The sequence below is a fragment of the Silene latifolia genome, chromosome Y, assembly GCF_048544455.1.
Source record: "Silene latifolia isolate original U9 population chromosome Y, ASM4854445v1, whole genome shotgun sequence".
Taxonomy (NCBI): Eukaryota; Viridiplantae; Streptophyta; class Magnoliopsida; order Caryophyllales; family Caryophyllaceae; genus Silene; species Silene latifolia.
The window spans coordinates 363356748-363370940 of record NC_133538.1 but is presented as its reverse complement, the minus strand read 5'-3'; the positions used below and the strand labels follow the sequence as shown (position 1 = coordinate 363370940).

Sequence of the window (14193 nt, the reverse complement as noted above, 5' to 3'; positions counted from 1 at the left end):
GCTATAGTAGTGAATCAAAAGCATATAAATTGTATAACCCGGTAAATGGTAAGGTGATTGTGAGTCGAGAAGTTAGGTTTAATGAAGCGGAAAGTTGGGTTTGGAGTGATGATGAGCAGCATCCACAAGCAGGTCTAGTGCCTAATGAACCAGAACCTCCTACTGCTGATATGGGGCAGAATAGCAGCAGTAGCTCATCATCTTCCGATTCCACGCCACCTAGCAGCCCTCAAAACAATAGTGGTCAAACCACGCCTCATAGCTCATCCCCCAGTACTCCATCAACACCTGCTTCCTCAAGTTCATCGTCAAATTCTCCAAAGCATTATCGTTCACTTCGTGATATTTACAGGACTTGCAATTTTGCTTTGTATATCACTGACCCTCTTACTTTTGACGAGGCTGTTGAAAGTGATGTGTGGCAGGTTGCTATGGAAGAAGAAATGAAGTCCATAGAAAAGAATGAAACTTGGGAGCTTGTTGATCAACCGAATTGCAAGAATATCATCGGACTCAAATGGGTGTACCGCACAAAATACAATTCTGATGGAAGCATTCAAAAACACAAAGCTCGGCTAGTCGCAAAGGGGTACTCGCAACAGCAAGGGGTAGATTTTGATGAGACTTTTTCACCCGTTGCGAGATTTGAGACGGTAGGAGTCTTTCTGGCTATTGCGGCTCAATTTCAGCTTCCAGTCTATCAATTTGATGTGAAGTCAGCATTTCTTAACGGTGAATTAAAAGAGGAGGTATATGTCTCACAACCTCAAGGCTTTGTTAATGAAAATGAAGGCAAAGTTTATAAGCTGCGTAAAGCTCTGTATGGGCTGAAACAAGCACCACGTGCCTGGTATAGCAAGATAGACTCCTTCTTTCAAGCTAGTGGGTTCAAGAGGAGTGAAAATGAACCCACTCTCTACATCATGCGCCAAGGTAATGACTTTCTGGTGGTTTGCCTTTATGTTGATGATATGATTTATATGGGTTCAAGTGAGTCATTAGTTTATGAATTTAAGTCATCCATGAAGAGTAAGTTTGAGATGACTGATTTGGGAGTATTGAAATATTTTCCGGAGCTCGAAATTAAGCAAACTGCAGATGGTATATTTCTATGCCAAGAGAAGTATGCTACTGATATGTTGAAGAAATTCAACATGTCCAACTGTGTGAAGTTGCAACTACACCTATGAATGTAAATGAGAAGTTGCAACGAGAAGATGGAACCGGGCCGGCTGATGGAAAACTATATAGGAGCATTGTTGGAGGTTTGAATTACCTCACTCATACTAGACCAGATATTGCTTTTCCGGTCAGTGTGGTGTCTAGATATATGCACAATCCGACTAAGCAACATTTTGGTGCAGCAAAAAGAATCCTCCGCTATGTGGCAAGTAGTCTGAACTTCGGTATTTGGTATACTACAGTGCCGGAGGAAAATTTCAGATTAGTCGGATTCACTGACAGTGATTTGGCAGGCTGTTTGGATGATCGAAAGAGTACCTCTGGTAACATCTTTAGTCTTGGTTCTGGTGCAATTACTTGGAGTTCGAAGAAGCAAGAAACTATCGCACTCTCATCGTCTGAAGCAGAGTATGCTGCAGCTAGTTCAGCAAGCCGACAAGCTTTATGGCTGCTGAAGTTACTAGCTGATTTCTATGTTCAACAAAATGGAGCTACTGTGATATATTGCGATAACCAGTCCGCTATTGCTATGGCAAAAAATCCTGCTTTCCATGGGCGAACAAAGCACATTGATATTCAGCATCATTTTATAAGTAAGCTAGTAGCTGATGGAAAAATTGCACTGAAGTTTTGTGGTACAAATGAGCAAATTGCTGATGTTTTCACAAAATCGCTTCCGCAAGCCAAGCTTCAGTTCTTTATGTCCGAGTTGGGTGTTAGTGACTTTGAATCAAGGGGGGGTGTTGAAACTAATTCAAAGTTGTCCTAGTGTTTAGGAACATGTGGTCATTTGTTAGTTATGGTCTTATGTTGTTGGAGTCATATTAGGAGCCAATAAAGTAGTGGATTAGTTGGATAATTAGTGGCCTAATATTATGGGTAGTTTCCCTATTTGTAGGACAAGTAAGTTAAGGTGTCTTAGTATAAATATCCTCCCTTTGTACTTGATTTATTCATCTCAATATAAAACTTTCACATTCTACTCTAATAATTAGAACCACATGTCCTAGGTTAGTTTTTCTAGGAAACTTGCTTTTTCGGACGCATCCGCAAAGGTGGAAAAATAGCTCCCCATATGCACCCTTTCTTCTCATATAGGCATCCTCATTGTTGCACCAACCTCCCCATTATTTGAGGCTCCACTATTTTTAGGGAAGGTCCTCCAAAAAATAACAAGACAAATTGTGTTACTTATGGGGAGGTTCCCAAATGTTTGTGTGTGAATTGGGGAACTCCATTGTTGCATAAATGTAGTTATGAAATGGGGAGGGTAAATGGAAAAGTTAGTGGAAAATGAGGTGGACGAATAAGAGAATAAAGAGAAAATATGAGGAGCCCCATCTTTGCGGATGACTTTAATTAGAAGAGCTAATAGACTCAGTTGTGGACAGTTAGGCAAAAAAATTCATTGACTGCAATTTTCGCCCCTTCGTATATATACGTACTACTTGTATGTCAACTATTTTAGTGTTTGCTTTGGAAACTTTCCGGTGAAAACCGCAAGTGGAGTTTTAGGTGTCTCTTTCACCTGTTTTACTACACGTACGTTACCTTCCCTCTCTACATCCTAGCCAACCACCTTTAACCTTGTTGTATTGTACGAACTAACAAATTTGTTAAAATCTTGGAAAAACTAGTATCGAGATTGAGAGTTATGCACCAGTCAAAATCTTGGAAAAACATTTGCATTCACTGGCAACCTATGGATGAAGAGCTTCTTGTTATATCACAAGGTATGTATTTCCCATGACATCAAACAAAAAAAGAGTTTAGGTTATGATGTAGTTACACACTATTAGTCAACGTAAATATTCTGTCAATATTCGATTTATATCTTCGTGTATATTTTAGATATGTTTTGTGATACGTTCACATTGTAACCTTGTACTATATATTTACTTTGAATGAAATGCAATCGTCAGGGATTCAATTATTAACATGGTATCAGATACCTAGGGTTTATTCAAAAAAAAAAAAAAAACTATTTCAGCCATCATCTTCTCCTTCCTTTCCCTCTTGAGCTACGGCCATGGTAGGAGAAGCCAAATCATCAGAAACATCTATTGCAGCCACCGGAAAGACTGGCCTGCACCCCGTGTACTCCGTCAACAATATTCTTCACAAAATCCGGATGCTTGACGGTGTCAAAATCACATATTCCTCCTGGGTGAAATTATTCACTCTCCACGTGAAAGGTTATAAGGTATCTCATCATATCGATGGGACTCGTCCTCCCGCTGAAGCCGACCCCAATTACGCCGAGTGGTGTGAGATAGATGCTCACGCCCTTCAATGGATTTATGGCTCTATTTCTGAAGATCTTTTCCTTCGAATTCTCGAGACGGATTCAACCGCCTATGAGGCCTGGATGCGACTCAAGAATCATTTCCACAACAATAAAGGGGCTCGCGCCGCCGCATTGGAGCACGAGTTCACCAACCTTTCGCTGTCTGCTTGCACTTCCATGGATGACTATTGCCAAAAATTAAAGGATTTGGCTACACAACTGTCTGACGTCGGTAGCACCGTCACCGATCAGCGGTTGGTATTGCAACTGGTTCGGGGACTCCCATCATCATATGACACTGTTGGGGCATACATAAATCAATTGCTTCCCACCTTCGACAATGCAAGAAGCATGCTGCAACTGGAAGAAAAACGTCAGTCCGCGCGCACACAGGATTCTAATGCTACTGCTCTGGCCGCACCGGCTGCTGCTCCTCCGAATCACGGTTTAGATGGGTCGAATGGGTTCGACAGTACCGCGGGTTCCTCGAATCGGAACAATGGCAATGGGAATTGGAATGACAAGAAATCAGGATACAAAGGGAAGAAGGGCGGCGGTGGTTGGCAAAATCAGCAGCGCGGGGGTGCACCCTTCAGTGGCGGTCGACCTCGTTTGCAACAAACATGGGTCGCCACTGGACCACCACAGATGTGGCTGATGTAGTGGGCCGTGCCACCGTGCCCATATCCCGCTCAACAAGGCTTGGTAAACCCCTGGCAGAAGCAAGCACGTGGACCCGCACAACCTCATATGCGATTCCCTACGTTTCAACCCGCTAACAACCAGCAGGGTCAGGCGTATGTCGCCTCTAGTGACGGGTTCGAGCCTTCTCAGTTAGGTCAAGCGTTCCAGGCAATGACGCTTTATCAACCTGCAGACTCGTATTACTACATGGACATAGGTGCCTCGTCACATTTGACATCCGAGTCAGGTACGCTCTCTCCTCCGTTTAATAAGAGTTTAATTCGGTCAATTTATGTTGGTAATGGCAAGTCAATTTCGGTTCATGGATCCGGCAACACCACCATCACCACCCCTGCCCGTAATTTTGCTCTTAAAAACGTCATGTATACTCCCCACATTATTAAGAACTTGATTTCTGTCCGACAGTTTACAAAAGATAATAATGTAACCGTCGAATTTGATCCTAATGGTTTTTCTGTGAAGGATATACGGAGTGGGAAAATCCTCATGAGGAGCAATATCACCGGTACTCTCTATCCTGTGTCAGCTACGTCATCAAAAGAGCCACCCCAAGCCTTCCTTGCTGAGTCATCTTCCGACCTGTGGCATCCTCGCCTAGGTCATCCAGGTCATAATATTTTAGATTGTCTTAGAAACAAAAATATTATCAAATGTAATAAGGAGCGCCGCTCCCAATTGTGTCATGCTTGTCAAATTGGCAAGCATAAACGGTTACCATTTTTTACCTCTAATTCCATGTCTTTATCGCCTTTTGACATTATTCATTGTGATTTGTGGACATCTCCTGTGTTAAGTAAAAACGGGTTTAAATAAAACATGGTCTTAATTGATAATTTCTCACAATATGTATGGGTTTATCTGCTTAAATTAAAATCTGAAGTGTTCTCCAAATTTCTCCAGTTCCGTAACTATGTTCGCACTCAATTTGAAAGAGAAATAAAGAGTTTTCAATGTGACATGGGATGTGAATTTGATAATTCCTCCTTTCATCAATTGTCCACACAACACGGCATCACACCCCGTTTTTCCTGTCCTCACACATTCTCACAAAACGGGAAGGCCGAACGCATGATACGTCGCCTTAACGAAATTGTCCTCGCCCTTCTGGCTCACGCCTCCCTCTCCCCGACGTTTTGGGTTGACGCACTCCACACAGCTACATATCTCCACAACATTCTCCCATCTCATCTCCTCCAATATCGATCCCCTGCTTTCGCTCTTTTCCTCCGTCAACCCACTTATGATCACCTTCGCGTATTTGGATGCCTTTGTTATCCCAACCTCTCTGCCATTCGTGACCACAAGCTCCAAAAACGATCCACTAAATGTATATTCCTTGGTTACCCACCAAACTATAGAGGGTATCGGTGCCTTGACATTGCTACTGGTAAGATCATATTATCCCGCCATGTAACATTCGACAAACACGTTTTTCCCTCCACCGAAACCTTCACTCCACAACCAAACTCCTACCTTTTCCTCGAACCCGACCCACCATCCCTTCCCCTTGACCAGTTCGTGTTCCCTGACCCTACCCCTCCTACTCATACCACCGTACCCTCCACACCACCATCCACTCCTCTAAATAACCCCAATACCACGACCCCGACTAACCCCACTGCCACGACCCCATCATCCAATACCACGACCCCAACATCCACTCCAGCCTCCCCCACGTCTGCCTCCCCTCCTACAAACACGCCACCACCTCCACCTCCCCCTCCTCCACCTCGCCCAACCTACACCATGTCTACCCGCGCACACCATGGCATTTTTAAACCAGTAGATCGTCTCAACCTTCTCACTCACACCAAAACCGACCCCTCACCCATACCCAAGTCTCCCACCTCGGCCTTTAATGATCCGAATTGGCGTGCCGCCATGAATGCCGAATTTAAAGCTCTTGTTGACAATCATACTTGGGAGCTCGTTCCTCGACCCTCGGATGCTCATGTGATTAGGTGTATGTGGCTCTACCGCCATAAATTTCGATCCGATGGTCAGTTAGAGCGCTACAAAGCGCGACTCGTTGTTAATGGCAAATCACAGCAGGTGGGTGTTGATTGTGATGAAACATTTAGTCCGGTTGTAAAACCTGCCACCATTCGAACGGTTTTAAGCTTGGCCGTGTCCCGTGCCTGGCCCATTCATCAACTTGATGTTAAAAATACTTTCTTACATGGTGACCTTCTTGAGACTGTTTACATGCACCAACCCTCCGGGTTCGTTGATCCCTCCGCTCCTTCCCATGTATGTCGTTTGCGTAAATCTTTGTATGGGTTGAAGCAAGCTCCACGGGCCTGGTATCAACGTTTTGCGAATTATATACTTTCTAAGGGGTTTCAAAGTAGCAAGTGTGATGCATCACTCTTTATCTATCAACATGGGTCCAATATTGCCTATCTTCTTTTATATGTTGACGATATCGTTATCACTGCTTCTAATGCTAATCTTCTTCGTGATATTATTGTTACTTTGTCTAGTGAATTTGCCATGACAGATTTGGGCAAGCTGCATCATTTTCCTGGCATTAAGGTAACTCGCTCCTCTAATGGTTTATTCTTGTCTCAATCCCAATATGCCAAATCTATTCTTGCCCGTGCCTCCATGACTGGCTGTAATCCGTCCACTACACCTGTCGACATCTCGTCCGAACTCAGTGCTTTAGACGGTCCATCTGTGGCCGATCCTGCCCTTTATCGAAGTCTCACAGGTGCTTTGCAATATTTGACTATAACTCGCCCGGACATCACCTACGCAGTCCAGCAAATTTGCTTGTTTATGCATGACCCACGGGAAAGTCACCTTCACTTTATGAAACGGGTTCTACGCTATGTGAAGGGCACCATGGATTTCGGCCTTACCATATCTGTTTCCTAGTCGCACAATCATATTGCCTATACCGATGCCGACTGGGCTAGTTGCCCTGACTCTCGCCGCTCCACTTCTGGGTACTGTGTATTTTTGGGTGATAATTTGATTTCTTGGTCCTCCAAACGCCAAGCTACTGTGTCTAAGTCAAGTGCCGAGGCCGAGTATCGCGGGGTTGCCAACGTAGTGGCTGAGACGTGTTGGCTTCGTAATCTTCTTCTTGAACTTCAAATGTCAATTCGTCATGCTACACTTGTTTACTGTGATAATGTTTCAGCTGTTTACCTTTCGGGCAACCCGGTCCAACACCAGCACACCTGTAACATCCCGTTTGATGTCTATGAGTGTCTTGATTTTGGATTTGATAGTGGATGATATTATGGAGCTAGCAGCGTTAGAGGATGGTAGTTGGTTATGTATGGAGTTGGTGTCGTGAGAGATATATATATGTGGAGTTGATACGATATCGTGAGCCATGTTGTGGAGGTAGGAATAGTTAGTGGAGTTGGTGTTACGAGTTCATGTTTGGGTTGGAGTTTTGTTTCGAGTTCTTAGTTACGTTGTTGTGTCTTGATCGAGTTAGCATGTTTGTTTTTATGTATGGGTTGAACTTCGGGGACGGAGTTCTTTTTAAGGAGGGAAGACTGTAATACTCCGTATTTATATGTCTTGGGGGTACTCTATCGAGTAGCCCTTACTCTGTCGAGTAAGGGCAAGTTGCGAAGATAAATAGTTTCGACTGTTGGGCACTCGATCGAGTAGTGGGGCACTCGATCGAGTAGAAGTACTCGATCGAGTACCTTGGGTACTCGATCGAGTGTCCGGTTTTTACGGGGAGTTTTCTCGGGTTTTGTTAATTACGCGATTAAGGTATTTAAACCAATTCGTCTTTGTTCTAAATCACTTTTTACAAAACCTAAAACCTGTTTAAGAGAGAAAGCAACTTGTCTTCTTCCTAATCGCGTTCTTGACAATTCCCGGAGTTCAGACGGTCGGTTTGCATCGTAGTTTGTGTCGTTGGATTCCTTGCGTCGAGGGTAAGCTTTTAATGTAATTTATATAATGTTTTGTTAAGATTAGTGAAACCCTAATTTAGGAATTGGGGGTTTTTATGAATAGTAATTGAATAGTAGTATCTATGTGTTGTATGGTAGGAGGAGAGTTCATAGAAGAGGCGTTTTGAGACATCTGTAGATACCGTCTGCGTGTTGTGCTTTCCGGCAGGATTTCCTACTCGTATTAGTCCCATAATGGGATATTGGTGACGTCTTTGTAGTTAGTTGTTTGATATGATGATTGTGATTGTGATTGTGATTGTGGTTGTGTTTGTTGATGGTTCTCGAGATGCGTTCTCGGCTGAGTGGGGTCACTTGCGGGAGTGATCTCACGCCCTAGTTTCGCCCTTCGTGGAACCCGCCACGAAAGGGGATGTGCACATTAATGGACAGGGTTATCGCTCGTACGATGAGCGGGGCTTAGGTGGGAACGGCTGCGGTCCCCATCGCGGGTGGTCCAGTGGGACGGTCGAGTATTGAGATGATGGGAGTTGGTGATGTATGTGTGTGTGTGATGGTTCATTTGTCTGTTTGTCTTATTGTGGTTATCTCTATTGATTGTGTGATTAGTACTGACCCCGGTGTTGTTTTGTAAAACCTGCGGTGATCCATTCGGGGATGGTGAGCAGATATTGAACAGGTATAGAGATGATACTGGGATAGCTGGGATGGCCACGACATGACGATAGAGTCTTCCGCTGTAGTTTAGTTTTATTTACATTTCAGTTGAGAACAGATAGTTTGGAATAATGTATTGTGCTTTCAGTTTGGTTTCGAGGATTGTACTTATTCATTAAATTACTTATAATAAATGTTGTTTCTGTTTTGTCTATTTGATTATCATACCTCGGGCAACCGAGATGGTGATGTCTCCATACCTGAGTGGTCCTGGTAAGGCACTTGGAGCATGGGGGTGTTACAAATGGTATCAGAGCGACGATCCTGAAACCTGTAACCAATGAACTTAATGAACATAGGGAGTCAATTAAAATGAACCCGGGGTAAAAGTTGTAGGAGCTAGTGCAAAGGCTTGGGAGACGTCCTAAAGCCGCAAGGGGTCGCCCTACAACTTTGAACCGGTCACATGGGAAAGTGTTTGTCGAGTCGTATGTGTGTTTGGTTAACTGGTTTATGAATGTGATGGAATGTGTTAATTGTTGGATGTTGAAGTAGAAAGTTGAGCATGTGAAAGAAAATGGTGATATGAGGAAACTTGTTGATGAAATATATAGAACTGTGGTTGGAATGAGAAACATGATGGATGATTCATAATGTGACATAATAATAACATGCGAATAGAAATGTTGTGTTGTACACGTATATTTTGTCTGCATAGAGTTGTATGATAAGTTTATGTACTTGTCCACGATTGTTCATGGGTATATGTTGTAAGAAGTGTGTAGCTGTAATTGATGAATTAGTTGGAAGAGATTAAGTAAGTAATTGCATAAGAATATGAAATTCATGGGTGGAGCATGTTTATGTGGGTAAATCGTGATTGACAAGTTAAATAACCTATGTGCATGATGAATGTTGTTGCTTGATTTTTGAAAATAGTAACGTATGATTACGAATACTGGTTTTATGAGTTTTGGACTGGTTTTGTTTGCTTGGTTGTTGTTTAAGTCGTTTGGGAAGTAAAAATCAATAGTTGTGTTTTTCGTTTATAAAGAGGTTGTCTTTAAACTGTTATAACTTGAGATGCATAAATGATTTTGATGTGATTCCAATTGGAGATGATAGCTTGTCCTTTTACGATTCTAACGATAGGTCACACGCCCAAATTGACCAAGTAATGAGTGAGTTATGACTGTTTTACGAAAACTGGACAGGTCTTTGAGAATTAGGGTACTCGATCGAGTATCCTTGGTACTCGATCGAGTAAGGGGAAACTCGATCGAGTACCTCAGTTACTCGATCGAGTAGCCCTGGTGATTTGTTTTACGTGCTTCTGATCTTGACCTACTCGATCGAGTAAGTCCCTTACTCGATCGAGTGGCCTGTACTCGATCTAGTGACCCCTGTTTTGGGTAATATGCTTATCTTTTGAATTCGTTGCATATTATGTTTAATTCAAAGTTATTATTTTGCTCTTTTATGCATTGTTTTACATGTATATTGGTCTTGACGCGTAAGTTACCCAATCTTGTGGTGTAGTGAGTGGCTTTGTGGTGAGTATGAGTTCGGTGGGAGGACATGAGTTATATGTGTTGTGATAGATAGTGGAAAAAGAAAAGGAAGATTGGTATGGTGTATAGAGACATAGAGCATGTTTTGTGAGATGAGATGAGTGATATGTTTGTATGTTGAGTAACATAAAAGTAAGTGAATGTGGGCAAAGGATGATGTGAGTCTAAGGAACGTGAGAATGAAAGGATTGAGAGTAAGGATATGGATAGTGACAACTTGAGATGTGTAAAGAATTATGGAGGGAGGTAGTTAAGAGCCGTGTGGGTTAAGAATATACATAATGAAAGTTCGTTTTAAAGGGGTTGAGAAGAGTGGTATATAGTGAACTTTGTGGAGACATGTCGCGGGGTGGAGATTTGGCTTTTTAAGAGATGAAACTATTGTGGGTTTTCCTTGGGCAATTAGCGGTATGAAAGGAATTTTGATTTCTAGAGATGTAAGAAGGAAGATGCAATTGTTGAACAAGAACGTTGATTTTATGGATGGATTAGTGGCAAGGGTGATTGATGACATAATAAGAGAATATTTGTGGTAAGAAAGAGTGAGATGATATCGATATGAAATAATTAGATGTGAGTTTTGGAGCAGTGAGAACGTAACTGGATTTCTAAAGAGTTAGCTAGAAGGAATAAGGAGTTGAACTATTAATTGGTATTATTGAGTGTAAAAAGAAAATAAGGATAAAAGTAAGTCGAGGAAAATATTCACCGGAGTCATGTGATATAAAGGTAAGGAATCATTGAAATGTGTGATAGCGTCACGAGGATGTTAGTTAATGGTTATAGAGGAGTTTTGGGACAACATGATTAGTAATGAGTTTCGAGGAATTAAGGAAAGTAAGAAGTTGGTAGAATATTTGCACGATACGAGATTTTTGGCGGAGAGTTAGATGATGATACAATTAAGGATAGTATTGGGAAGAATATTGAGGTAATTTTGTTGATGGATTCGATGTTTGTTATTTGGGATGTCAACCAAAGATAGGAAAGAAATCGTGATGTTTAGAGATAAGTGTAAGAGGTTTGATGTTCGGACAGTGGTAGTGTTATCGTTTGTGGTGTTGTCACTAGTGGTTAAGAGTGATGGTATATTAGAAAGGTAGCAATTCTAAAGAGGTCGATTTGGTAGGGACCTGATTGTTGTGTATGATTGTGAGAGAGTATAAGATGTGGTTAGACGAGGCGGATGCTAATAGTTGAATAGTAAAGGTATGGTTATATTTGGCAGGAAGTGATGGTTGTGCGAATGGGGGAATATGTTATGAGGGGCATATGAGTTAAACTCGGGCGATAGGTAACCTTTATCGAGTGGTAACTTACGTGGTCAGGATTGACTAGTTGGTTGTGATTACGGGTCTATGATATGTGTAAATGTTTGTGTGAGGTTCTGACCTCACAAGAAGTGGTATGGTGTGATAATTATAAAGTTGTTTTATGAATGTTCTGTAATATATATGTTGGACACGGTAATTTAATTGAATGATATCCAAAAGGGTAATAATTTGATTAATTGACATGGCTAGTTATAATTTTATGTGTATTAATAACACATGTGTATTCCATGAAATGGTAGAAATGATGTTCATGAGATGCTTATCGGTGTATCCATATAATATGTTGCGTGGTGACTTAATAAAGTGGATTTGAGTAAGTTTTTCTTGTCTCGAGAAGTTATCTTTGAGTCGGTGTTTATGGGAATTGTATGCGATTGTGATGTCTATCGGTGTGGTTGTGGTGCTTCGGGTGGTGATCCGGGCACGGTATTTAGTATTGTGATGCGGGTATTTTCGCATTGTGGTGTGGTTGTTGGTGGCGGTGTTGTGATGCCGTCACCGGTTGTGGTGGAGTAGGCGGGATGATTATGATACGAGTTTTAGAAAGTGCATACCAGTTATATATAGATTGTTGTTTTGTTTCTTTGTTGTTCTTTGTGAGTTTTGGTTGAACATGTAGACGGTTGTCTTGCTTATTGATGTTTTCTTTACCAGGTTAAGTTAAGAATGAGGTAGAGTATGATATGAAATAGAGTTGAATATGTTTTCGTTGTTGTCATGGTATAGTGATGTTCTATTGATGGGACACGGTTGTGAGAGGTTGTTACAGTAATTTTGATCTTGTTCTAGATAAGGCTTTAGTAGACATGGTAATGGCAAGTGAGTCGTAGAACATGTGTGGTAATGACCCGAAAGATGCAGGTGGTTCATAATCTTTTGTTGAGACAATGAGTGTAGGGTATTGGGAATTAGTGTCATGTTAAGTTGTGTATGAGTTTTGCGGTAATGGAAGAAAGAACTTGATGATCTAGTGTGCGTGTACATAACGAGTGTGGATCGTGAGTTATGCTTCTGGGAGATAAGTGCCTTACATAGAGAGGTATGTTGTTTTGCGGAAATAATGGAGAGTTAGTATGGTGATTTTGCTACGAGTTTTGAGGTATAGGTTAGATGGTGTGACGAATGAGTTGAGGTATGAGGAATGTTTAAGTAAGAGAGCCTTGGATATATGCATAGCGAGTGTTTAGATTATAAGCGGTTATCTTACACATGTGGTGGTAAAGAGAGTAATGAGATGTATCTAGTATTTAGTATTAGTGAGTTACGAGGACGTAACATTTATCTTAAGAGGAGTAGGATGTGATAAAAGAGATTTTGATGGGTGTGCATATGGTAGTATATTTGAAAGTAGAGTGTTGGTGTAGCATAAGATATGGATTTGTATATGTTGTGGTTGATAGTGTTAAAAGGTCACGGACGTGCTTGTAGTAGTTTGATGTTAGGAATGCGAGAATACTTCGATAGTGTTGTCAGTTGGATGATGAGATTATGAGTGTGAGTGAACTTCGAGGACGAAGTTCCTTTTAAGGGTGGTAGAATGTAACATCCCGTTTGATGTCTATGAGTGTCTTGATTTTGGATTTGATAGTGGATGATATTATGGAGCTAGCGGCATTAGAGGATGGTAGTTGGTTATGTATGGAGTTGGTGTCGTGAGAGATATATATATGTGGAGTTGATACGATATCGTGAGCCATGTTGTGGAGGTAGGAATAGTTAGTGGAGTTGGTGTTACGAGTTCATGTTTGGGTTGGAGTTTTGTTTCGAGTTCTTAGTTACGTTGTTGTGTCTTGATCGAGTTAGCATGTTTGTTTTTATGTATGGGTTGAACTTCGGGGACGGAGTTCTTTTTAAGGAGGGAAGACTGTAATACTCCGTATTTATATGTCTTGGGGTACTCTATCGAGTAGCCCTTACTCTGTCGAGTAAGGGCAAGTTGCGAAGATAAATAGTTTCGACTGTTGGGCACTCGATCGAGTAGTGGGGCACTCGATCGAGTAGAAATACTCGATCGAGTACCTTGGGTACTCGATCGAGTGTCCGGTTTTTACGGGGAGTTTTCTCGGGTTTTGTTAATTACGCGATTAAGGTATTTAAACCAATTCGTCTTTGTTCTAAATCACTTTTTACAAAACCTAAAACCGGTTTAAGAGAGAAAGCAACTTGTCTTCTTCCTAATCGCGTTCTTGACAATTCCTGAGTTCGACGGTCGGTTTGCATCGTAGTTTGTGTCGTTGGATTCCTTGCGTCGAGGGTAAGCTTTTAATGTAATTTATATAATGTTTTGTTAAGATTAGTGAAACCCTAATTTAGGAATTGGGGGTTTTTATGAATAGTAATTGAATAGTAGTATCTATGTGTTGTATGGTAGGAGGAGAGTTCATAGAAGAGGCGTTTTGAGACAATTTGTAGATACCGTCTGCGTGTTGTGCTTTCCGGTAGGATTTCCTACTCGTATTAGTCCCATAATGGGATATTGGTGACGTCTTTGTAGTTAGTTGTTTGATATGATGATTGTGATTGTGATTGTGATTGTGGTTGTGTTTGTTGATGGTTCTCGAGATGCGTTC

At 41.6% G+C, this 14193-nt stretch overlaps 1 protein-coding gene across 1 annotated transcript; it reads left to right on the top strand.

Annotated features, from left to right (window-relative positions):
- Positions 1-1186: 1186 nt before the first annotated feature.
- LOC141631748 (secreted RxLR effector protein 161-like) lies at positions 1187-1951 on the top strand. Its single transcript, XM_074444376.1, has one exon. The coding sequence runs from the start codon at positions 1187-1189 to the stop codon at positions 1949-1951; it is 765 nt and encodes a 254-aa protein (XP_074300477.1).
- Positions 1952-14193: the final 12242 nt, after the last annotated feature.

What these genes read in the sequence shown, in the direction of transcription:
- LOC141631748 (XM_074444376.1), top strand. Translation starts at nt 1,187, where the DNA reads ATGAATGTAAATGAGAAGTTGCAACGAGAAGATGGAACCGGGCCGGCT.